The sequence below is a fragment of the Nicotiana tomentosiformis genome, chromosome 9, assembly GCF_000390325.3.
Source record: "Nicotiana tomentosiformis chromosome 9, ASM39032v3, whole genome shotgun sequence".
NCBI classification, from domain to species: Eukaryota; Viridiplantae; Streptophyta; class Magnoliopsida; order Solanales; family Solanaceae; genus Nicotiana; species Nicotiana tomentosiformis.
In genome coordinates, this window is record NC_090820.1 from 50,626,130 (window position 1) to 50,649,985 (window position 23,856).

Below are 23,856 nucleotides of genomic sequence, written 5' to 3' on the forward strand. Positions count from 1 at the left end.
GAGCTCGCATATCTTCATGAGTTGAAATTTGTATATTACCCTTGTTGGGGAAAAGTATTTCAAGAACAAATGATGTGTTACACGTTTATGATTTTAACTTGTGCTTCGGTTGCCAATTATTTTACTCAATTTCTTGGAAAGAAATCCATTGTGTTTAAAGTCTTCATTACTAATAAACCTAACGTTGTAATTTCCGGAATATTCTATTTGTTGATATTTATGATGACGATCCATGAAAGTAAAGAAATAAAAATGTGGAATATGAGATACGACCATCGTGCCATAAATGAAAAATCATACGTATGGCCAATAGAGCCAAGGAAATAATGATGTTTTGAACGATTGAAAGTACTAACGAAGCAATATATACAGTGTGAAAGGTTAAAAGGTAAATATAAAATATATTTGTACTTTTGTTTCCCTTGTGTGCAAAACAAAAATGCTTTTGGGAATATCATTAGCAAACCGAGTAAGGGTGGGTCATAAGGCCCACACCCAAAACTACATGTGCCGGTGTAGGGATAGATTGTGATTATTCTCCTTATTTGGGATGAGATTGAAATATTGAGGTGCTTGTGATTATTCCCCTTAATTGGGATGAGATTGATATTAGCTGTGAATTGAAAAGTCAACCCACACGATATATGTGGGAAGGCGGCCTAGCCGATCGGGTGGAGATCGGACGCCATGTTACACACATGGTAGTACTACTCTTAGTAACACTTTTTCTTTTTGTATCACATGTCAAAACACATTGTTCGTGGGGAGATGGCCTAGCCGATTGGGCGTGATCGTACTCCGTGCTAAAAATACAGTGGTATATCGGTGCTAATGATATCCCAACTAAAAATATAACATATTATTCGTATTTTGAAAGTTGTTATGTTTTAACTAGCATTTGGATATTGTTGATTGTGACTTGCTGTTTCTATAGGTTTTCCCTTTCATATATTGGCATTCTATTTTGAAAGAGGACATTTATCTTTACATACTAGTACTATTCCATATGTACTAGCATCCCTTTTTTCAGGGGTGCTACATCTTCAATGGATACAGGTGGTTCGTCAACGGGCAGTTTTGATCCTCATTAGCAGTTACTCTCTATTCAGCAGATTTTGGGGAGCCCTACTCTGTTCTGAGCTTCATGTCATTTGACGTTGTACTTTATGTTTTGGGGTATAGTCGGGACCTTGTCGCCGGCACTTCCATTCTTCTCTTATGTTGTACCTAGAGGCTCCGTAGACAGGTTGTGGGTGGTGTTTAATGTTGGGAATTAAACTAGTAAGTGTTGGTATTTGGGCAAATATGTTTCTCATCATATCTATAAACTTGTAATATTTTGAAAATCATAAATGAATATCCTTTAGTAATGAAAAAAGAATGTGGAACAATTGACTCTTCTCATGTCTATCACTTGTACTGATTCTTTTACTATTAATGGGCAAGGTTGGGTAGAAGGCATCTAGCATGCTTGCTTAATCGGGGTATCTCGGTTGAGCGCCGGTTGTGCTCCATAAGGTCAGGGTATGATAGCATATAAGAGTAAACTTAACAATGGAAAGTATAACATAATATGACAACTCCAATTAGATGCATGAAAGAAGCCTAAGAGTCTAAATCGGTCAGTTTCCACATATAAGGTCGTATACATACTCGTCACCTCATGTACACGTCTTTCAAATAATCAAATAGTACAATCAAACTCAATCCTAAGGGGGAGTTCCCCCACACGAAGTTAGGCAAGATACTTATCTCAATTAGGTCAAATCAACACTTAAAATAGCTTTTCCTTTATAATTCACCTCCGGTCGGCTCAAATCTAACCAAAATCGACTTACTAACATCAAATAATTCAAGAGAACCAATTCCAATAAGTAAAGTTATGATCTTTATACAATTATCTAAATGTCAACAAAAGTTAACCCTGGACTTGCCCGGTCAAAACCCAAGTCCAAGGGTAGATTTGACTACCCATAACCCCACGAGTCCATATATGTGTTTTGTTTCAAAATCCAAGTCCAATTTGACTCTCAAATCCCAAATATTTATTTTTCAACACATAGATAAAATTTCCCACAATTTCACTTTGATTCTCAATTTTTTGATGTTAAATCTCATATATAATCATGTAATATTATTAGAAATTGATCAAAATCACTTGCCCAATGATTGTAGGTGAAAATTCCCTCTCCAAATTGCCTCCTACCGAGTCCAGGGTTTAAAGATATGAAAAATGAGGCTAAAATCCAGTCTTACAAAACATATAACCAGTTCGCAAAAGCGGAGATTAATTCATAAAAGCGAAGCTTGAACAATTCTGCATACATAAAAAAATGCGACAATATATGTCGCAAATGCGAAAACTGGCCTTTCGTAAAAGTGGCCAGTTGGTCGCAAAAGCGACCTCCCGATAGCACATGCCACCATCGCATTTGCGAGGCTGGCTTCGCAAATGCGAAGCCTGCTAGTCCCCAACTTCTTCGCAAATGTGGCGACTTGTTCGCAAAAGCAATAGTCGCAAATGCGGCCCTTATCTCACAAATGCGAGATCAGAAACATCAACAAATTTATACCTTTTACAAAACTCTCTAGAACGCGTCTGAAACTCACACGAGCCCTCGGTACTCCAAATCAAACATCCACAAAAGTCTAAAAATATCATACAAATTTGTTCGCACAATCAAAATACCAAATAACATCTAGAACCATGAATCGGACATTAAAATGCATGAAAATTTATATTGAAACTTAAGAACTTCTAAAAATATAACCACACGTCTGATTCTTATCAAATCAACTCAGAATGACACCAAACCTTACAAACAAGATCCGAATAGCATAATGGATCTACTTCAAGTCCCAAAATCAAAATCCAAACCCGATAGCCATAAACTCAAACCATAGTCAAACCTAAGAAACTTTTAAACCTTCAAATTGCAACTTTCGGCAAAACATGCCAAATCAACCTACGGACGTCCGAATTAAATTTCAAGAATACGCCCAAGTCTAAAATCACAATACAAACCTATCGGAGCCATCAAAATACCGTTTCAGAGTCATTTTCACAAAAGTCAAACCTTAGTCAATATTTCTAACTTAAGCTTCTAAAATGAGAATCACTCATCCAAATCAATCCTAAAACATCTGAAAATCGAATATGACTATACACGTAAGTCATAATACACAATATGAATCCACTATAGACCTTGAACCATTGAACGGAATGTTAAAGCTCAAAACGACCGATCGGATTGTTACAATAGTTTTTAGGTTGTATATGCCTTGATTTGGATATTGTGCTTCTTGTTGTCATGCTTTATATGCTTGTATAACTATTTGAACTCAGTGAATCATGCTAGAGATCATGTGTAGGTGTCAATTTCTTGTTTTGCATAATATTTACTATCGTATGGCGTATCTGCCAGATCTGATATGTAGTTGTACACTCACACATGCATACACTTTAGCATACTATCTTCTTTAGTCCATGAGGATGTGATGTGATATCCAGTATTCGTATACATATTTTTGTATATGTTTTCTATTTGATGGACTGGATTGACAGCATGTGAGTGATCCATGCAGGATGAGTTATTAAGACATGTGAGTTGTCCGTACAGTTGTTATGATTATGACACGTGAATTGTATGTATGGTTATGGCACGTGAGTTGCCCATGCAGCGTGTGGATAGGATTCATCCCCCTAAGGTCACCCTCTTATGTTTCTCTCTTGATGGTATACATGCAAGTTGTGAGAAACCGATGGGTTTTTGGTTGACGTGGTTTATGGAAAATTGATCCATGGTATGACTTTGCATCTCTTCTCTATTTGCAAACTCCTTGGATGTATACATGATTTTTCTGTATATCTTATCTATATGCTAGGTCCGGAATGTACCTATGCCTTTGTGCATATCTTTTCTATGTGCTACCTTACTTGATGAGATGACTCACAATACATATCTTCTTTATATGTGAATACGTGTGACTTGACTTGTTTAATCATGCATATCTTCTCTATATGCAATTGTAGAAGGATTATTTGATGCCTCCTGCATAAGAACCAAAAAATATTTTAGCATCTCGTAAAAAAGAATATATAATATGATTTTTTTTTAAAGTCTAAGTAAAACAAAAGAGCTTTTGATTTCTTTCTCGCATTGAGGGAGAAGAATTGCCCTCCTGTCTTTAGATTTGGAAAACACTGTGGCCAATGTTTATAAAAAAATAAATGACTTTCACTAGAAAAGGCTTGACCAAAAAGGAAGAATATTGACATGGTAAAGTATACGAGGCGCCTGCTATGTTTAAGGACAAGTACGAGAAATAAACGATAATTAATTTCGTAATTAAATTTAAGATAAGTTTATCTCACGTTTGATTGGTATAAAATTATAGTATAACTAATCCTGAAATAATTAATCATGAAATAATTTATTTCCCGATCAAACGATTCCTAAATTTCTAAATACTCTAACATATTTTTTTAATTACCAGTTGATCTCATAAGTCTTTGTATGAATATATGAAGAAGCTCATATATTGCCACGTGGACTACCTCGCCGACGAAATTTTAAAACCAGCTGCAAACAGTGACATCAAAAACCACAAATTGATGAGAGTCATAGTGAAACTCCACCAACTTAATTTCCATTGACCAATTCACCCTTTCATTTCTCATTTCTATTTTCCCTTCATGAAGCCCTTTAATTAGTTAGAGAATCCCCAGAATCAATCCCACTTCTATAGGTAAAGAAAAAGTATAATTTATGGTAGAGCTTAAGATAGAGGAAAACGTACTTTCATTGAGTTTTAAATTTAAAAGATGAGTCTTAATATGAAAGTCATCATGAGCCAAGTCAACTATGAAAATTAATATATTTCATTTAGAAATAAAAAATTAAAACGGGTTCTTCTATCTAAAAATAAAATAAATACTACATTAAATGTTGAGGAAATAAGAGAAATGTTATAATTCGACCAAATAAGAACCAAAAGTAGAATAAATAAATTTGCTTGAATGATTTAAGAAGCTAATGGAGGAGGAAGATATATAACTAGGAATGCTTTGATTAGTAGATAGCCTCAAGTGAAAAATTGTCATTCATTTTCATTACAATATTCTATATTGTCTAGTAAACATGAGTAAGTTTTATTTATTATCATTATCAATATTAAAAATCAAAATCTCATGCTTAATGACTTGTTTTAATTCGCAACTAGATACTTACTATCAATCAATGCTCCCTCACGTTGAAAATCAAAATAAAACTATCAATACTTCTTCGTGTTAGCGTTGGGATACATCATGTCTAATGCTTAAACAAACTAGATTACAATTAATTTCAAAATTAAAAGCTTTACAGTAATGTTTGTCTAATCTATTAATCCTCCTTGTACTATCATGTTATTTATTAAAAATTCAAAAGGACAAAAGAATAATTCAAGCTCGTGATACAATGATTCATATACTTTAGCATTTTATCACTTATCTAGGTTCAATTAACATTGACAAAAATAAATATTCCAAAACCATTTCCCTTAGTCTGAAAATGATCCTCCGGAAACACAAACTCATTAAGGATGTGTTTGGTATGAAGAATTTTTTAATTTTTTCAGGTTAGCTTAAATATTTAGAAAAATAATTTTCTCTTGAACTCATTTTTCTTAAATTAGAGGAAAATATTTTCCCTATAAAGAAAAAAAAAATATTTTATAAAATTCTTTATCAACATTTTCTACCCTATTCTCTAAACAAGAAAAAATAAATAATAAAATTAATTTTTATCACTCATTTTCCATGAAAATATTTTCTACATTTTCCATGAAAATCATTTTACTTCGTACCAAACACCGAATGAAAAAATATCCAAACAAAAACAATTCCCAGGGCACTTCTGTAAATTTAGTAGAATTTTAAGTTTTTTCTTTATCAAAAACCAAAGAGATTGCTATGAAAAGTCCTCTCATTCTCTCTCTTCGTTCCTAAGCCACTCTTCTCCTTTTCTCTCAAGATCCACAGCTCCAACAAAAATTTTCATCGCAATGGCATTGAAACCTCTCTATACACTCTCTACGATCTCGTGAATTTTCTCTCTACGATCTCGTGAATTTTCACTTCGATAGGTACTAGAACATTCTAGAAGAGTCAATATATACGCCGTTCATTTGGTCGGTACGGAGTAGGGTGAATGGGGGGAGTACCGTCAACACCGAGTTTCAATGGTGGCGCACGGCCGCAGGACACGGCGGAGTATCTAATTGAAGCATTTATTGGAGAGAAATCGTTTCCGCTTGCTTCGGATTACTGGCAGAAGCTTCTAGAACTTCCTCTTCATCTCCATTGGTCCTCCAATCGTGTTCAACAAGCTTGCCTCCTCTTCGGTACTTAACTTATCTGCATTTTCTAACTTTTTTGTAAGCCTTTATGCTTTTTATATGTTAAATTGTTCATTTCCTAGTTTATTTATTGAATTTTGCTAACCAAAAAAATAAGTTATATATTGTAATGTTAGTTCGCATATGCTAGGTTGTTAATTGGTGCCGACGAGCATTTGAAGTGTTGTTAGAAACTGTTATTTGATTATTCTAGTTGATGTCAGAAGATTTCGGAATACCGTATGCTAGTTTGCGTTGCTAATAAGGTTGTGTGCTTTTTAATAAGGTGCATTATATGTGGATTGGGGGAAAGTGAGTGAATCGTGGCTGTCGTAGTTGTTGAGGTACTTTATCAGGTTGCAAAATAGCTAAACTTAATAGAAATGGAAAAGAAAAAAATAAATTCATACCACAGTTTTGCAAATTCACGTGACTCCTGCGTTAGCTGAAAGCCTGAATCTTATGGTTTTGTGTTACAAAGTGCAGACTTCAGAAATCTGTCCTACAAAAATGGTAAAGATAAGTAAAATGAGTAAATATGGCTTAATACATAAATGTGATCTTTGTATACAAATATATGGTGTTGGTAGTTTGCTCCTTTTAAGGATTTGGAAAGGTTTTAGTGTCTATACTAGTTATGTAGGCACTTATATCTGAAGCCATTCATCAAATTTGCCACTTGGTGGAGCTCTAGCTGAATATTCTTATGCTCCCGCGTACTCTATTTAAAGTGGATACTAGCCTAGTTGTCTCTCAATCCAAAAATTTGAACTGGTGATTATTTTAGATGTAAAATTAGCGTCTATGACATTGATCCCCTCAGAGGTAGGTCCAAAATTTAAATTTGATGGATTCAACCTTTGAAAACTTACCATTGAGCCTAATGCACTTCTGGGATTATGGTTTCGAAATTAAATAATTGTTGAAGTTTAGTAATTTTTACAGATGCTGTTTCTAAAATGCTCGGTTCGGTTGAACCCAAAACAAACATGCTACGTCGGCCTCTGGTTCCCCTCAGATGATCTTTTAGAACTTTTTAATACAAAAGTCTATTGGTTCCGATTTGTTCATTTGTGCTTCCTAAGAATCGAAGAAAGAATTCTCTAACTAAAATTTTCTAAAAGGATCGTGTTGTCCGTTTGAAATAGAAGAATTTGCAACTTATAGTAATTTCCATGTCTAAATTTCCTTCAAAAGTGAATAATTATATATCAAATTACAAACCAACATCTGTCAAATTGATCCTTGTAAAATTAAAATGGACTAAAGTTTTAGGAGAGATAGAATATCTTATGTTTTCTAGTTTAAGTATGTCTTTAAAATAATTTTGTATAGTATAGTTTATTATTGTTCGAATTTAGCAGAATAATATGCAATTTAATCTGAATGTATAGTATAATATGGCTTCTTGGATGTCCATTTATGTATATAGATGAATGCATTCCATGAGCTACAAGTGGATCAACTTGAAATTTAAAGGGGATTAATAACAAAGATGACCTAAGAAACTGCTTACTGTCTGGTGTTGCACAAACTTTGGTGTGAGGTGTGGAATCTCAAATCTTTATGGAATACTATGGCTAATGGCATGGACGGTAAAGGACCTGCTAGGTGGAAATTCAGAAGACAAAATAGAAGGGATAATATGGGAAGTAGCATTCCTAGTGGTCATGTAGACAATACCGAGAGAGGACATCGGAGCGCTTTTGGTGGAAAGGAAAACTCTTTTGAACATATTAGAGGAATTTTGTTCTTTTTTATTTTTATTTTTATTTTTGGAGCTCTTTAAATATCCGAGGAAATACAGATGATTGGTTGCTTTTTGTAGCGACCAATCATGTCTAAGGTTCTCTATATAGTGTACATCTTTTCAATAAAATTATCACCTTTATTAGAAACAAAGAGAAGCATAAAAGAGTTTTGCATCAAGCCTGTGCAGTATCTCAGCTACCTTCTAAGACCATTTGTGTGCTGGTGTAGCTAGAATATAGATTGCTTAGGAATGCATTTGATTTCTGTTACATTTTAAACTGACATTATACCTGGAGTTCTTGTGTAATGAATAAAAAAACAAAGGAGAAAAAAAAAGAGAGAATTGATGAAAGATAAAGAGTACGGAAGGAGGAGAAGTCCAATAGAGAGAAGGAGACAAACGCAGAAGCTCAACTACAGTGCAAGCGCCTAGATGAAGTTACTATGGAACACATAAAATTTGCCCGTAGAGTTGTTTATGGAATCAAGAACTTCATTCTCTGGATTCTTTGAGCGGATTCATGAAAATTGCTCAACTATTTAAGTTGAAAAATTTGTTTCATATTGAAGTGTAGTGCAAAAATTAGGTAATGCTACTTGGGCTGAAGTTATCTAGAGTTTTGACTTCCTGCCAATGTTGTGTTAAGTAAAATTGTATTTTCTTTTCTCTGCTTCATTGTTATGTGGAGGCTGCTTTTGGGAAAAGTGAACTTAGTACTGATTTCCATGTAAGTTAGAGCAAGCCTGAAATAATTAGGTAAGCAGAGGGTGAAACGTGGTACCTCCATTCTACTTTTCATGTTTTTATGCCTCATGCTTCGCTTTGTATGTATTTTCTTGCTGATATGTAGTTGTTAGTTATATCCACATAGCTGCAGTGGTTATAAGATGTCGCTCTGAGAGCTTTTAGGACATATCAGTGGGCTATTGGCACTATCCATATGAACTCTTTATCAGGATCTCCTATTGTATCTTTTCTGCCTATAATTTTTCTGTTTACTTTTTCTAGAACCAACTCTTAATCATGCATGGGAATAATTTATCTGACATATTTATTCCATCCTTTTTTTTTCTTGGGATGATGAGGTCAGAGTTATGATCTTCTAAATTCCATCTGTTTTTTTGTTGCAGCTCAGAACAACTGTTATACAAGGCACCTTGCAAAAATATTAATTCACCTGTCCTGGTGTTTGCAAGAGTGTGTTTCTACGTCTGATGTATCTTCATCAGCTTATGTGAAAGCTCTCAATGCAGTGTACATCTCATCTGTTTTTCTGAAGCACCTCATTGAGAATGCCAAAACTGACAACTTTGAAGATCTATACATGTCTCTGAATGAAAGTGAGGAAATTCCAAGTAACGTCTCTAAAGGTAATGCAGTCACAACATAGTTTGTTCATTTTTTCTTAGTGGGACTTTCTGATTTTCTTATTTATATTATCATTTCATTTTTCGGTTTCGTTCTTTCTCCTATATTTATCTCTTCTTTTTTTACTTTTGTGTGCGGGGAGAGGGTGACTGGAGTATGTAGCTACTTAAAAGTGACCACTAAACTGTTTCAACCACTATGGCTGAAACAAAGCGAATAGATCTATGCTATTTGTTCGAAGATCTAATAGTGGATTCTACGCTTATCAACATCATTGCTCACAGTTCAAGACAGTATTCAGCCTAATGTATTAAAAACTTGAATAATTGTCTCCAATTACACTCCAAGTACTGATGAGGTGTTTGGTTATTAGCTTTTGGAGATACATTATTAGGGTAAATCACGAAATTCTTGTTACCTATGTATGGATGAAATTGTGCAATACCGTTGGAATGGCCGAAGGATTCTTTTAGATTCTAACTCGTAATATCTTGTATAGCTGGTTTCAGTGGGATAGCTTGCAGAAGTTGTTGCAGATATTGGTCTGGTTGAGTTTTCAACATTTGGGAATCTACATTGTTTAACCTTCTCACTTATGTTTTATCAAGATTTCAGATCTCTGGGAGTCCAAGCTCATTACTTCCTACTCTTACCACCATTTTCTCTTTCTTTTATCTTTTACAGTACAGGGTATTGAGCATCTTGTTGTGCATTGTGTGCTTAATTTTCTTGGCAGAGTAGATGTAAGGTATGTTGAGCTTTGTGCAATAGGTATCTTCTCACATGGCTTGCCAGTTGTTTGCCTAATAGTGTGTGTTTTTTCTGACAGCTCGGATACATATCTTCTACACCACGAGTTGCTTAATTTCATGCTTGTCGCCTTGTCAACTCAGCTTCTTTCTGGACCATCACTAGGAGCTGATGATATTCATCCTTTCTTTGATGCAGCAATGGCTCAGGTCATCTATGGTTTCTTGCAGTAGATATCTCTGAAAAATATTGAAATTTTATCAATTTGCTTTTGTATTTGCTGCCAAATTCTTTGGCTAGTCATGAGCTACTTCTGAATGTACTTCTGTCTGCAGCCAACTTCTTTGGTCAATCTGGTTATTCGCAAGCTACTTCTTAACTACGTCGCACAGCTACGCTTCCCTTTGAAGGCTTCATCTTATTATATTTTTTCTGAAGGATATCAGCCTGGAGTTCTACAGAGAGTTGGCTCTGTTGCAGGTAGAGTGAAGTGATTTATTATCCCCCCCCCTCTCTCTCTCTCTCTTGTCTGTAGCTTATCATTCCGTTCTATAGCATATTAGTATATTATGGAAGTGTGAGATATGATCTTTATATTTACTTGATTAGCGCTAATTTGGCTCCTAGTCCTTTACTCCTGTTTGCAATATTTCGTGGTCAAAAGAGATTCCTAGAAATGTTGAATCCCTCCAGTCGCAATTCATTCACTTATTTTATCTCTTGTTTAGTCAATGTGCTGTCCCATCATTCTCATTGAAGCCTCTGCTTTTTCCATTGATTTGCAGCAAATCTCGTGTTACTGCCACTGAATTTCTTTGTCAGTTCAAGTAATGAAGCTTCAAAAAGCCCATTGGCAGACAGCAGTCTTAATATTTTACTCATCCTTGTTCATTACCGCAAGTGTCTTGGCGTGGATCGTTTGAAAGATAAAATCGACTACAGCAGTCCAGATTCGCTTCCAAAGGAAGAACCCTTCTTTGAGAATCCTTATTGCAAGGCCCTTGAGAATGCTCGGGATATTGAATGTTAGAATGATTATTTTTTTGTTCAGTGTCCCTTTTGCTACTTCATGAATTTTATTAATGATTCTAAGCTTGTTTGTGTTCTCTCAAGCAGTTGATCGTGTAGATGTTGAGGGGAATGCACCTAGTGGTCTGGTTGTGAGATTACCCTTTGCTTCTCTTTTTGATACCCTTGGCATGTAAGTGTCAGCCTATCTCACTTGTTGATCTAAGGTGACAACAAGATGTTGTGTACACTTAATTACAATAATAGTTCCTTTTTTTTATTTACCAAAATTGGCTATGCATGAGAAGTTTCTTGGGTGACCCTTTACTTCCCCGTTGCGGAGAAGAGGCTTTATCATTTTGACTTTCTTTTTTTGATATTCGTGGTGTTCGCACCAACTTGCGTACACCTCGACTAATTCCACTCCACTGGGATTTGTATCTAACACATCATGGTTCTCAACCCACTTCATTGACTACTAGGCCACACCCTTGGGTGCAAATTGAAATCTGGGACCTCATGGTTCTCAACCCATTTCATTGACCACTGAGGCTTTGACAGTTGGGAAGAAATGACACTTCATGACGCCTCATGGTTATCATTTTGACTTTTAGTCAATCCTTTAGGTCTGTTTAAAGTGAAAGACCTTAAAAACTACTTCCACGTTGAGGTCTGATAGCATAGAAAATGTGTATTCGGACATTTGACGATACAATTGTTTGCTGAGACATTATTTGGCTCTGGTAATGAGTGGGCTTGCAACTATCTTTCCAGGTGCTTGGCTGATGAGACTTCTGTACTTCTGCTTTATTCACTCGTTCAAGGGAATTCCGATTTTCTTGAGTATGTGTTGGTGCGGACTGATCTGGATACACTGGTATGCACAGATGATTTATATTATATGTTTATTTCTTGACTGAATAATGGTTGTTGCTTGTGGATAGCATTCCCGCCAGTCACATTATAAGGTAATCAAGAGAAGACATAATGGATAAGGAGTGTATTAATCAACTAAAGTATAAAGTAGCTACCTTGTAGTTTGACCTTTGCAACCGCTTTCCCAACAAGTTGCCTTATTTATGGATTTGATATCTTAAAAAAATAAAAATAATTGGGATTACTATCCTTGGTTAAAAGATGCTAAATTTTCCACTGTTTTTCTTATTCACTTTCCAAGTGTTCTCGCGTTAGTAATTATAATTTCTTGCCTCTGAACTTGAGCTTTACTCTAGGTTTTCCCTTGGTTACAACTTAGAATCTTACTGTCTGTTTGTATAAATAAACAGTTGATGCCTTTGCTAGAAACACTGTATAATGCACCAAGGAGGACATCCAATCAGATATATATGGTGCTGATTATCCTTCTTATACTTAGCCAAGATTCCTCATTCAACGCCAGCATTCACAAACTGGTAAATAGAGAATCTCCCTGGATTTTTGATATTTAAGCCATGGACTGTCTTAATTTCACATCTTTCTGCAGGTGCTACCCTTTGTTCCATGGTACCAAGAGCGGGTTCTTCATCAGACTTCTCTTGGTTCTCTTATGGTCATAATTTTGACGAGGACAGTGAAATACAACCTATCTAAGTTGCGGGTATGATATAAAATGTCTGTCAGTTTATTGTTCCACGTTCTTTGTTTCATGCTCTTTCTCTCTCTCTCTCTCTCTCTCTCTCTCTTTTTTTTTTTTGGGGGGGGGGGCTTAATTTTACCTTTGGCAGTTCCACTATATATGCTGTTAGTTTATTTATTTATTTTCAATTCTGAAGTCTCTCATTGCATGTTCTGCATGTCATCTTTTATTGGTATGTTAAACATTGGAATATTCATTTTAGAAAGTTCCGCTTCTATTTTATTTGTTATATATTTTCATTTGCAAAGTCTCTTACACCTGCTCCGGGTGCCATTCTTGGCTGGGATGTCAAGACTGGGAATGCAAATTGGATTCGGAATACGCACTAATGATTAGTTTTGGGAAATTTCAGTAGTAATGCATAAATTAAAGAAGCTAATGTATTTAAGGATTATCTTGTGGGATTTTACTGGGTTGTTGTTGTTGTTGTTGTTGTAGTATTTAAGGATTATGAAATAACTTTTTCTATGAAGGAGAGTTATGATTTGGCTTGAAAGCATGAAACGACACATCTTTTATATGCAAGAGAAATATCAATAAGTTACTTCTCCTAAATGCTCTAGATATTTCTAAATGTTTTCTTTTCATAAGTTGAGGAAAAAAGCTTATTAATGAAGGTTCTTAATAAAAAAAGCAAAAAGAAGCTTATTAATGAACGAAAAGTGTACAGCTAGTCATCCAGATTGATGATGCAAAGTAGGCAAATAGTACTGCTGAAAGTTTTACTATTATATCTGAGGTTTCAAACATAGAAAAAACTCTGTATGTGGTGTTACTAAAATTTGGCTAGTGAACTTTTCGAGTCACAATTCTCATGTCTCTCTTCAGACGTGAATGTCACTTTTTTTTTAAAAATTTCTGAAGAAGTTGAGGGTGTAATGAAAACCATTGCAGTGGTTAAAGCATTTAAGCTTGTCTTTCTGCATATCTAAAGTATAAACTGATTCTGAAAAAAAACGAAACTACACTAACTGGGCCCTATTGAAAAAGGTTTTGAGACTTATTTCCCCACCCCCTCTTCCCCAAATAAAAAAATAAAGGATACAAAAATAGGATGATGAAGGTATGAGTTGCATCTCGCAACTGTTAAGACATCTGTTTGCCGAGATCTTTGGAGCTGTGCCTACTTTGTATTTTCACACTTGCTTATGTTTTATAGTCAACTGTTACGTATATCCTCATCAGACTATACCGACATGAGGCAGTATTTCTACTGATCTACTGATGCATCAATTTGAATTGCTATACTGTTCAATTCGGGTAGAGCAATACAACAATCATGGAATGAACCCTTGCTTCTGTTTGAGTATGGGTGCCATAATTAATATTCCTCCTCTTTTTGTACTTACCAATGAAGTTACTCTGGTGATTGGTAATTTGGTGATGAATTTGATCGAACCCTGAAAGCTGACTTCAAGCATGTGTTTTTTGATGCATTTAACAGGATGTTTATCTTCATACAAATTGTCTTGCAACTTTAGCAAATATGGCACCTCATGTCCATCGCCTAAGTGGTTATGCATCACAACGATTGGTCAGCCTATTTGACATGCTTGCACGCAAGTAAGTTTCTTATTCCTTGTGTCTGCTGGTGAGTTCAGAGCTTTTTAGGTTGGTCAATTGTTGTTTTGAACTTGATCTATAAATTAGGTACAACAAATTGGCAGAGATAAAAAATGATAAGATGCATGTGCCCAATGGTGAATCAAAGGAAGGAGATAGTCTCCAAGAAGACATGGTACTTCGCACTTGGCTTTCAGCATCATCGAGTCTTTCTTTTTTAATTGCTGTCTGCTAGCATGATTGGTACTCGGTAGCATTGAAGTTCTTCAAATATATTTGCAGGCAGCTGAGCTGCATATTTATACCGACTTCCTAAGAATTGTTCTTGAGATATTAAATGCAATTCTGACCTATGCCTTGCCACGGAATCCTGAGGTATCAGTACTTTCAATCTTCTATCAGTTCATGAGGATTCTTTGCTTGTTGCAGTTTTTTTAAACACATTCCAAAACTGGCAGGTTGTTTATGCAATTATGCACAGGCAGGAAGTCTTTCAGCCGTTCAAAAGTCATCCACGATTCAATGAACTGCTTGACAACATATTTATGGTGTGCTTATTCATTTGTGCATTTGCAGTTCATAGGTTTTTGAAAAAGGGTTCTCTGGAAGTGGGACTTACTTTCTATTCATTGTAAACAGTCGGTAGTGTAGTCTGGAAGGCATTATGACTTTCTGATTATGTTATTTCAAGGTCTTGGACTTCTTCAACAGTCGCATGGATGCCCAAAAGATGGACGGAGAATGGTCTGTAGAGAAAGTATTGCAAGTCATTGTTGTTAATTGCCGATCTTGGAGAGGTGATGGAATAAAGGTATTAGTTTTGCCATCTTATGATGAGTTGCTTGTATTTGATAATCATATTCTGACAGATTTTGTTTACACCGTAGATGTTTACCCAATTGCGTTTCACATACGAACAAGAGAGTCATCCTGAGGAGTTCTTCATTCCGTACGTGTGGCAGCTGGTTTTGTCTCGAAGGTTGGTTTTTATAACAAAACATATGCTTTTTGTCAGAATATGTTTTAACGCCATGTTCTTTCCCATGTTTTATAATTTTGTTCTCTGAAGGTTACTTTTTGAAACATGTAATAATCTGCCATTTGCTGATTAAATCTAATACTATTCAAGTGGAAACATCCTATTTACCTATTTCATTTGTGGTGGTGAATGTAAATATTTCCAATCTGTAATTGATTTGTTTTCTTCGTTTTTGGCAGTGGTCTTAGCTTTTCTCCTAGCAGCATAAATCTTTTCCCAGTTGACGTTCCTCTTGATGTAAGTATGATTGCTTTTTATTCTTGATTCAACCCATAGGGTCCTGGTAGGTTAGGGGATTTTGATGGATGTCAGGATATTTTCTTGACCAAGTAAGAAGGTTTTCTTTGTTGAGCCTGGATCTATGTGCACTGGCCTTCTCTGTTTAATGCTTTTTCTTGTCTAGTTCCAACTCTCCCCCCCCCCCTCTCTCACACACACACACACACCCGGTCCGAAGCAAACTCTTGTATGCTTGCCTGCTCTTAGAGACTTTCAATCATCATGATTAAAATCGTATGTCCACAGAAGATGACACAAGCTTGTTTTTGTGGAATCTCACATATACGGTCCCAGTAAAATTTTATGTTTCTTCAGGATCCTTTTATGACATCCGAAGACACTCCGTTCAGAATTGCATTTAGAAATTGTGTTTGAGTTTTGTTTGAAGAGCATATGCCAGAGTTGTCAAAGGCGCGCTTAAGCCTTGAAGCGAGGCTCAAAATATGTTGAACGCTTCGCCTCGCTTTGTGGGCGCTTCAGTGTCGCATCAAGGCTCTAAGATATACTTTTACTTGCCAATGAGCGTAATCCTGAAAAGTCGACACTAAATATTGATATTTAACTTTATCGTAATTTTTTTTTTTCAATTTCTTTGTCCATATATTTGTTATTCATGCTTATAATTATTGTTCTTAGACTAGATATGCATATTTTTACTTTTTCTCTGGTTGTGCCTTTTTTCATTAAAGCACATGCTTTATTTGCACTTTGCGCTTAAAGCCCCAAAGGACCTTAGAGCTTTTTTGCGCTTTTCGCCTTTGATAACACTGGCGTATGCATGTCTAACTATGATTGAGCTATTAAATTTTGTGCTTAGCAAGTCTGATCTCTTTTCAATCTCATTATGTGTTCTGGAAGGGTTGAAGTGTTTAAAAATGTTTTTACTAGTAATAATTTATGATTACTGTAGTTTGAGGAATCATTCTCTGAATTGTTCTATCTGGAAACAGGATAATGTAGAGGAGGCTGAAAAGCCTCAGAAGGATGAGATCAATGGAAATGGGCAAGAGATAGAGGCACCAGTTTGACGGACTATGATCCCAGAAGACTACGTTGTGTATATACATACATGTATCCATAGATATGTATTCTTGTCATTCTTTTCTGTTCATAGCTTAAGAGTAGAGAACTTTTACGTACAGCTGAGTGAATTGATATATCACCAGTATAATAAATAAAGGTATTGGTCAAGCTTAGGCTTACGATATAGTTCTACAAGGAAAAGCAGCTCCCATTTTATCAATTTTGATGATGCAGCTATCGTATATCTTTACACTTTTGGTCCGTGACCAATTTTGGAGTGCCTGTTGAAGTAACGTGGTTTTTTCTTATCAATTTCAAACAACTTGCGCTAGCAAAGTGTATGATGTAGGCAGTATAGTTTTCCCTTCAACAATGTGTAAGATGTTGTAAACTTTTAATGGTGACCAAAGGCAGTGTGAAAAATGTAAGTAATATTATGAAGGTATAAAAAATGAAGCATGCGATTATATTTTATCTTTTGCGTTTAACCAAACATTTCTGGATAATCTGACCATCTACAGATATTGAGTCCAGTATATTTTACACGAGGGTTTCAAGATTCTTCCAATAATGAAGGCTTATGTAGGCAGCTCATAAAGTCTCAAGTTGGTACTGAGGAGAAGTCATTTTCATTAAATCACGTTTATATCTTCTATTCTTTCCTTAAAATGTTTCTCTTAAAACTCGAGTGTGTTTGTGCGTTGTATGCCAAGATCGAAGGGGGCATATGACTTTTGTTCGTATGAGGAATTTTTCTCCATTTACGAAATATGCAATGACTTTTAATTGATGCTTGTACGACAGATATTATCTCATCATTATGCTTATAGTTTATTCCGCATGTATTCTGGACTATGTTCTTTTGGTCGCTTAAAATGTTTTATTTTAGTTTAGTATTTAGAATATTAGTACTAACATGTCAAAATCCTAGTTTAATTTGATATTTTGTTAGACCATCGTATTGATGTCAATTGGATAACAAAGAGATGACTTAGTGATAGCTCCGTTACATGATTCACTGTTTTTTCCTTGTTACCAGTAACGTTCTTGTCTAAGAGTGAAGAATAGGCGTGCTACATAAAAGTAAACACTTTTTAAAAATTGTTTAATTGATTTCCAAGATGAGACAAAGGGAAGTACAAGATAGGAGAATCACACCAACAAGAAGATGAAAATTTTGGTAGCTTACCAACTGGGGATTTGAACTCATCATATGTATCAACATTTCTTGACTCATAAAAGAACAGGCCAGACTGATACAACTAATTTAAGAAAAAATAAGACAAGTGGAACAAATATGTGAACCGATTGTTAAAAACTTGGGAAACCAGATTCACAAACATAAACGTTTTAATTGAAATTTGAGGGTGTGGGTTACATGGCAATATAATATTGTTTACATCAGATATAAAACAACGTACTAGTATAATATTGGCTTAAGCTAAAGAATTTACATTTCAGACTTGGAAGATGCCACCGCCTTTAACATATTCAGTAAAAGCTAAAGCAACTAACCCCAGCATTGCAAATTTTCCATTCCAAATTTCGGCATCAGCACTCATACAAGGTTAGCAAAGCACTTGTCCCCAAAAACCATGAAAATCTCCACCGTTTGCTAGCTCAACACCAATGGCTACCACAAATCCGATCATTGTTAGCCTACCGTTGATTCTCTCGGGTCCTGCTCCACTTAATGAAAATACGTCCGAGAAATTGGTGCTTGGCTGTTGCAGAATAATGAGTAGAGGATAAGAATTATAATGTTATTACTATACATCGTTCAGACCACTAAACTTCTAGTTTTTTAATTCCAAATAAATATGGGAAGCCTAGAACTTAGAAGTAAAGTCCAAACTCAATTCCCAATTATACTTCTTTTTTCACGGTTAACAAAAATACTAGACTATACGAAATTTTAACCAAAGGAGTGATTTATTTAGTTTGCTTCCCAGAGGGTTGTAAATAATTTGTGATTGGAAAATTATTTTACATAATGAAATTTTACTTACGAATATATTTTTTAAAAAGAAGAATTGAAATGTAAATCTGAAATTTAGCTAAAATATATATAGTAGCTGAACTTGATATAAGTAAATTCTTTTTTGAGACGAAACGTGCAACGACTAATCATTAGGTGAAAAATAGATGTTAACACTGCTTAAATATGTGAAATTTTGAAAAAATTAGATCCCATCCTTTGCAGGAGGAAGAGGTGTTGGCTTCGATGTAGCAGCAGTATTGGTCAAGGGACTTGAAGATCGCTCTTTTTTCTCACCATCCTGCATGTTTAATATGATCTCCTTATTCAAGAATTCTTCTCATTATAATAATAAACTTTCTAGTTTTTACTCCCTTCAAAACTACTCCATTTCATTTGTACTATCATATTTATTAAAAAGTCAAGCATACACATAAATAGTACTGTTTATGGTTTTAAAAAAACAATGAAAACAATATAAAATAATAAGTTATAAGTTTTATGGACTAGCTAGCGCGTGAACTCTTCTGAAGACGTGGCAAGTAACAGCCAACCAAACTGATTCAGACCATTTCTCTTTGAAAAACATGCCAGTGGACTACTTCCCACTATCATGGATTGCATGGCAAATGAAGTTGTCATTTTTCCTCTCTAAAACTCACAAATATATAATATTAATTAGAGAAAATGCTTTACTCTTCTCTTATCAGAAACTAAGATACGTATAGCAAAACACTGAGGATTAGCAAGTAACTAAGGGGTTGTTTGGTACGGTGTATAAGAATAGTGTGGAATAAGGTGTATTAGTAATGCTATGAGTTACTAATGCAAGTATTAGTTATGCATATATTATTTCGTATTTACTATTTGATATGATATATTAAAATTATAATGCATTGCATAATTTTAAAAAAAAAAATTATTTACAAAAATGCCATCCATATTATCAAAATGACGTGGCCTCCCCATTTACCGCATGTCTAGAACCTGATAGAATGAAAAGTTACAAAAGTAGTGTGTGGGGTAATGGATTTTAACTTTAGGTGTGGCACCCAACCAATCATTTTAACGTTAGTTAACTAAAAATTAAAGTAAACATACATATCATCTAATTATGATTAGGTAGTAAGTTTATGTATTAAAAATATGTGGCTTACATTCATTTTTTAGGTGTAAATACCCAATGCACGTAAGTTTCTACCCTAGAATTTCTGTGGCATCATCCCCTTCTTTTATTTGAAATGTAAATACTTGGTACAAACACCACCATTATTTCTCTCCGAACAACTTTTTTCATGTTATGATATTAAAGTGTAACATTAATATGAATTGAATCACATGATTACGTAATGCATTGATTATCTTTTGATAATAAGTGAAAATTTAATAAAGGAAATATAGTTTTCAAAATCTTGTGTGTATATATGCGTGTATGGCAACCCAAAGAAAATGAATACAAACGCATCATTATCCCATAGTTCTTACCGCCCCTACACGGGGCGCGGTGTATAATTTCAATTTGTCTCGAAAAGTAGTGTAAATCAATACATTATGGTTGAAATTTTCGTCACTAAACTTTATTTGATAACTATATACGGTCGAAATCGAGCTTGCCTATGACATTGTAAGCCAGGTTCGGAACATGCAAATAAAGGACTGAAGATCGACCCCAAGTCCCATCAGGTTAAAACCCGGAGTTGGAACGCCCGCCCTCGAGAATATCGAGGCCGTGATCCCGAAATCGATCCTAGTCCCGAACGAGCTCGAAGAAACATTGTTAGCATAACAGACACTACTAGAAATCCGGTAAAAACCGACCAAAGTTGGTCGGTACTGGCCAATAACCGACCAAAACGCGACTATTTACGTGTGGACGGTATTTTAGGGGTTGGAAAGTTGGTCGGTATTTTAATTATGTAATCAAAAGATTTACCATCTGGGAATCGAACTGGGGTATGTACTGTGGCAGGATATTATTCTACCACTAGACCATTGGTGCATTTTGTTTTAAGACTATCTTTTATTTGATTTATACTCTTTAATTGTATTTTCGCACGAAAATAGCCGACCAAAGTTGGTCGGTTTTACTAAAAAGTAAAATTACCGACCAAAGTTGGTCGGTTTTTTAAATGACCGGCCGAATTTACCGACCAATTTTGGTCGGTTTTTTTAATATTAATTTTTATTTATTTTAATTAAAAAACCGATCAAAGTTGGTCAGTTTCTTGAAAAATAAATTTTGCGGGACTCAAAAATAGTTTCCCGCATTTTTGCGCCAAAGAAAACCGACCAAAGTTTGTCAGTTTCGTAAAACAAAATTAAAAAATAAAATATTTTGAAAAGCCGACCAACTTTGGTCGGTTTTTTGACTGGTCGGTTTTTGCTGAATTTCTAGTAGTGAGAAGACCGAAATATTCGTGACCGGTCGGATATTGCGGTGAGAATCTCGGCACGTATCAATGAGGAACTGGCGGCAATCAACAAATCAAGAGATTTTTTTACCTTTTATAGAATTGTACCTAAAGTAGGACTCCTCTACTATATAAAGTGGATCTGATGATTCATTTAACACATTGTAACACACATTCCAAAGCAATACATTATTATTTTCCTCTTTAAGCTTTTGTTCTTCTGTATCGTGATACTGATCAAAGTGCATCTGGCTCGAGGGTGGTGATGTGTGGCTATAATTTCATAGTTTCGTACATTATGTGCCTTGCATTTTACATGCTTTAATGATAAATTACACTTTATTTGCTCATAATGGAGTCTATTTTATGTGTAAGTGAATTGAAGATGAAAGTAGAGCAAAAGGGATACTTAAACGTTGAAAGTGTGCTCAAGAACAGTGAAAAGGAGAGACCTGGCGAGGCCAGGCAAAGGCCAGCTTAACCAGGCTTTAGCCTGGCGAGGCCATCCAAAAGCCAGGCTGAACCAGGCGTTAGGCTAGCGACGCCAGGCCTAGGGCCAGGTCCAATCCGAGTTTTGAAGACTTAATTCGTTTCCGGGTTTCACTAGAACTTGGCATACACGTTTAGGTCCTTTACTACACATATAAATAGACCTAAAAACGCCACTTTTGAAGACAGACTGAGATTGGACAGAGAGATCGACATTAGACCGGGGAAAGAACACACTAGGAGCAAGGCGGAGAATTCTTCTATGAGTTTTTCACTTCCTTCTTCCTATTTTCATTGTTGGTTATGAATTCTAGTATTGTAGTTATGCATACTATTATAAATAGCTAATTTGTTATCTAGGGTTTTGATGGAACCTATTGGAGGATGATTTTCTTTTTACGTTAATATAGATTTGCCGTAGTATTTTCTCTATTTGTTCAACTATATTATTCATGCGGTTGATTGAAGGGCCCTCAATTAGCTTTGCCTATTTAGTATGTATTACTCGGGATAGAGTGCATATTTAGGTAGTTGTTGAACAATATCACTCCTAAACGTATATGAGGGATCAATATAGAGGTTTAACGGTGGGATTAGGGATAACAAAATCTTGGTGCAATCTGAGTGAGCTGTACTTAATGTCAACTATCGTAATTCGGGAGAATATGTCTAATAAATTGTGGTAATTACATGGGAGAGAGTTACGACAGTTAGAGTGCTCATGATCGGTAGAGAAGACTTATGCAAATTTATAGGAAACGTAGCGGAAAGGATTCCGACAATTGGGAAAATCATAACTCTAGACCTCTTTAGTCTTGTCTAGAATTTCATCCATGTTAGTTGATAATTTTACTGCTTTATAATATTTGCTAGTTAATTAGTAGAAATAAAAATCAAATCTTTATAACTAGAAAATTATTTGAACTTGTGGTTCTTTGCAATATTGAACAGTTGTAGTTAACCCTTAGTTCTCTGTGGGATTCGACTCCGGACTTGTAAACCGAATTATATTTGCAACGATCGCTTAGTCCTTTTTATAAGGCATAGTTGGGCGTGATCAAATTTTGGCGCCGTTGCCGGGGAGCTAACGGTTTAGCTGTATGTGTATATATTGCTAGGTTGCAAGTTTGAACTTTTATTTTTGCTTTCTTGTATTTGATTTTTTAATTTTTGTTTTACTTGTTAATTTTAAAAACATGGCATCTTGGAATTATGTGAGTTTTGATGTTGGTAATTCTACTTTTGATCCTCATTATGTATATAGTGGAGGAAAATACCCTTGGCAAAATTACCAAAATATTCCCGAGAGCGAGTTATGTGCACCAACTCAATCCTATGTGTGGAATGTGTATGATATATGTGGTGGTCAAGATGGTCACTTTCATGGTTGTGCTTATATTTCTTATGTTCCCCCAACCCCTTACTTTGATGATTCTTCTTTTTCTTGTGAAGTTAATAGGAACAAAGAACCCAGGGATGATGACCTGAAAGAGATCAAGGATATGCAAAAGTGTCTTGTGGAACAATATGATATGTTAAAATGCCTTGTGGAACAAAATAGTAAAAGACAACTGCAATTAGAAAGGTAAGAGGAGACTATTCACAACTTGAAAGTTCAAGTGAGTCAACTGGTTGGAGATCTTAATGCTCAACAAGCCAATATTGTGAATAGTATCCAAGAAGAGTGTGAGTTAGATGCAGAAATTGAGGTACCAATAGAGGGGTCCATAGTAGAATACCAACAATCAATCAAACTAGAATTTGAGGATGCCGATGGTGTAGAAGAGATACTAGAGTCAAGCAAGGACATTGATGATACATATTTAGTTGACTCTAGTGTCATTTGTGTTGAGGATGTAGACAGTCCCAATGTTCATGTAGTTGAGCGCATTGGTCCACACTTCAAGCATTTTTTCACATTGTGTTTGGATGATGATATAGAAATAGAGTCATCCGAGCCACTTGAGGAGTCAAGGAATGAGTAACAAGGTGCCTACATTCTGAAATTCTTCTTGCCAGAAAGTCGGGAATACACATCTCATCTAAAGGCCAATAAGTGCATAATATTACATTGTTTTATTGGGCCAGTCAGATTCATTCCACCACCCCAGGAGCATGATCATAGAGTAGAATCAAAACTTGGGGTCCAATTCATAAGTTCAAAGTGGAGGCAGAAAGTGA

At 35.3% G+C, this 23,856-nt stretch overlaps 1 protein-coding gene across 1 annotated transcript; it reads left to right on the forward strand.

The window, feature by feature from the left end:
• The first annotated feature begins 5,965 nt into the window (after positions 1 to 5,965).
• Positions 5,966 to 17,017, forward strand: LOC104114626 (uncharacterized). The gene is made up of 18 exons (XM_009625113.4): positions 5,966 to 6,384; positions 9,262 to 9,501; positions 10,184 to 10,247; positions 10,329 to 10,458; positions 10,585 to 10,729; positions 11,035 to 11,274; positions 11,366 to 11,450; positions 12,032 to 12,134; positions 12,544 to 12,669; positions 12,741 to 12,854; positions 14,338 to 14,456; positions 14,544 to 14,631; positions 14,739 to 14,831; positions 14,915 to 15,004; positions 15,148 to 15,267; positions 15,344 to 15,435; positions 15,675 to 15,732; positions 16,725 to 17,017. The coding sequence occupies exons 1-18, from the start codon at positions 6,192 to 6,194 to the stop codon at positions 16,800 to 16,802; spliced, it is 2,178 nt and encodes a 725-aa protein (XP_009623408.1). The 5' UTR covers positions 5,966 to 6,191; the 3' UTR covers positions 16,803 to 17,017.
• The last annotated feature ends 6,839 nt before the right edge of the window (positions 17,018 to 23,856 follow it).

What these genes read in the sequence shown, in the direction of transcription:
- LOC104114626 (XM_009625113.4), top strand. Translation starts at nt 6,192, where the DNA reads ATGGGGGGAGTACCGTCAACACCGAGTTTCAATGGTGGCGCACGGCCG. An exon ending in ATAGTCTCCAAGAAGACATG is followed by an intron (nt 14,632 to 14,738) that starts GTACTTCGCACT and finishes ATATATTTGCAG; the next exon opens with GCAGCTGAGCTGCATATTTA. An exon ending in CCTTGCCACGGAATCCTGAG is followed by an intron (nt 14,832 to 14,914) that starts GTATCAGTACTT and finishes CAAAACTGGCAG; the next exon opens with GTTGTTTATGCAATTATGCA.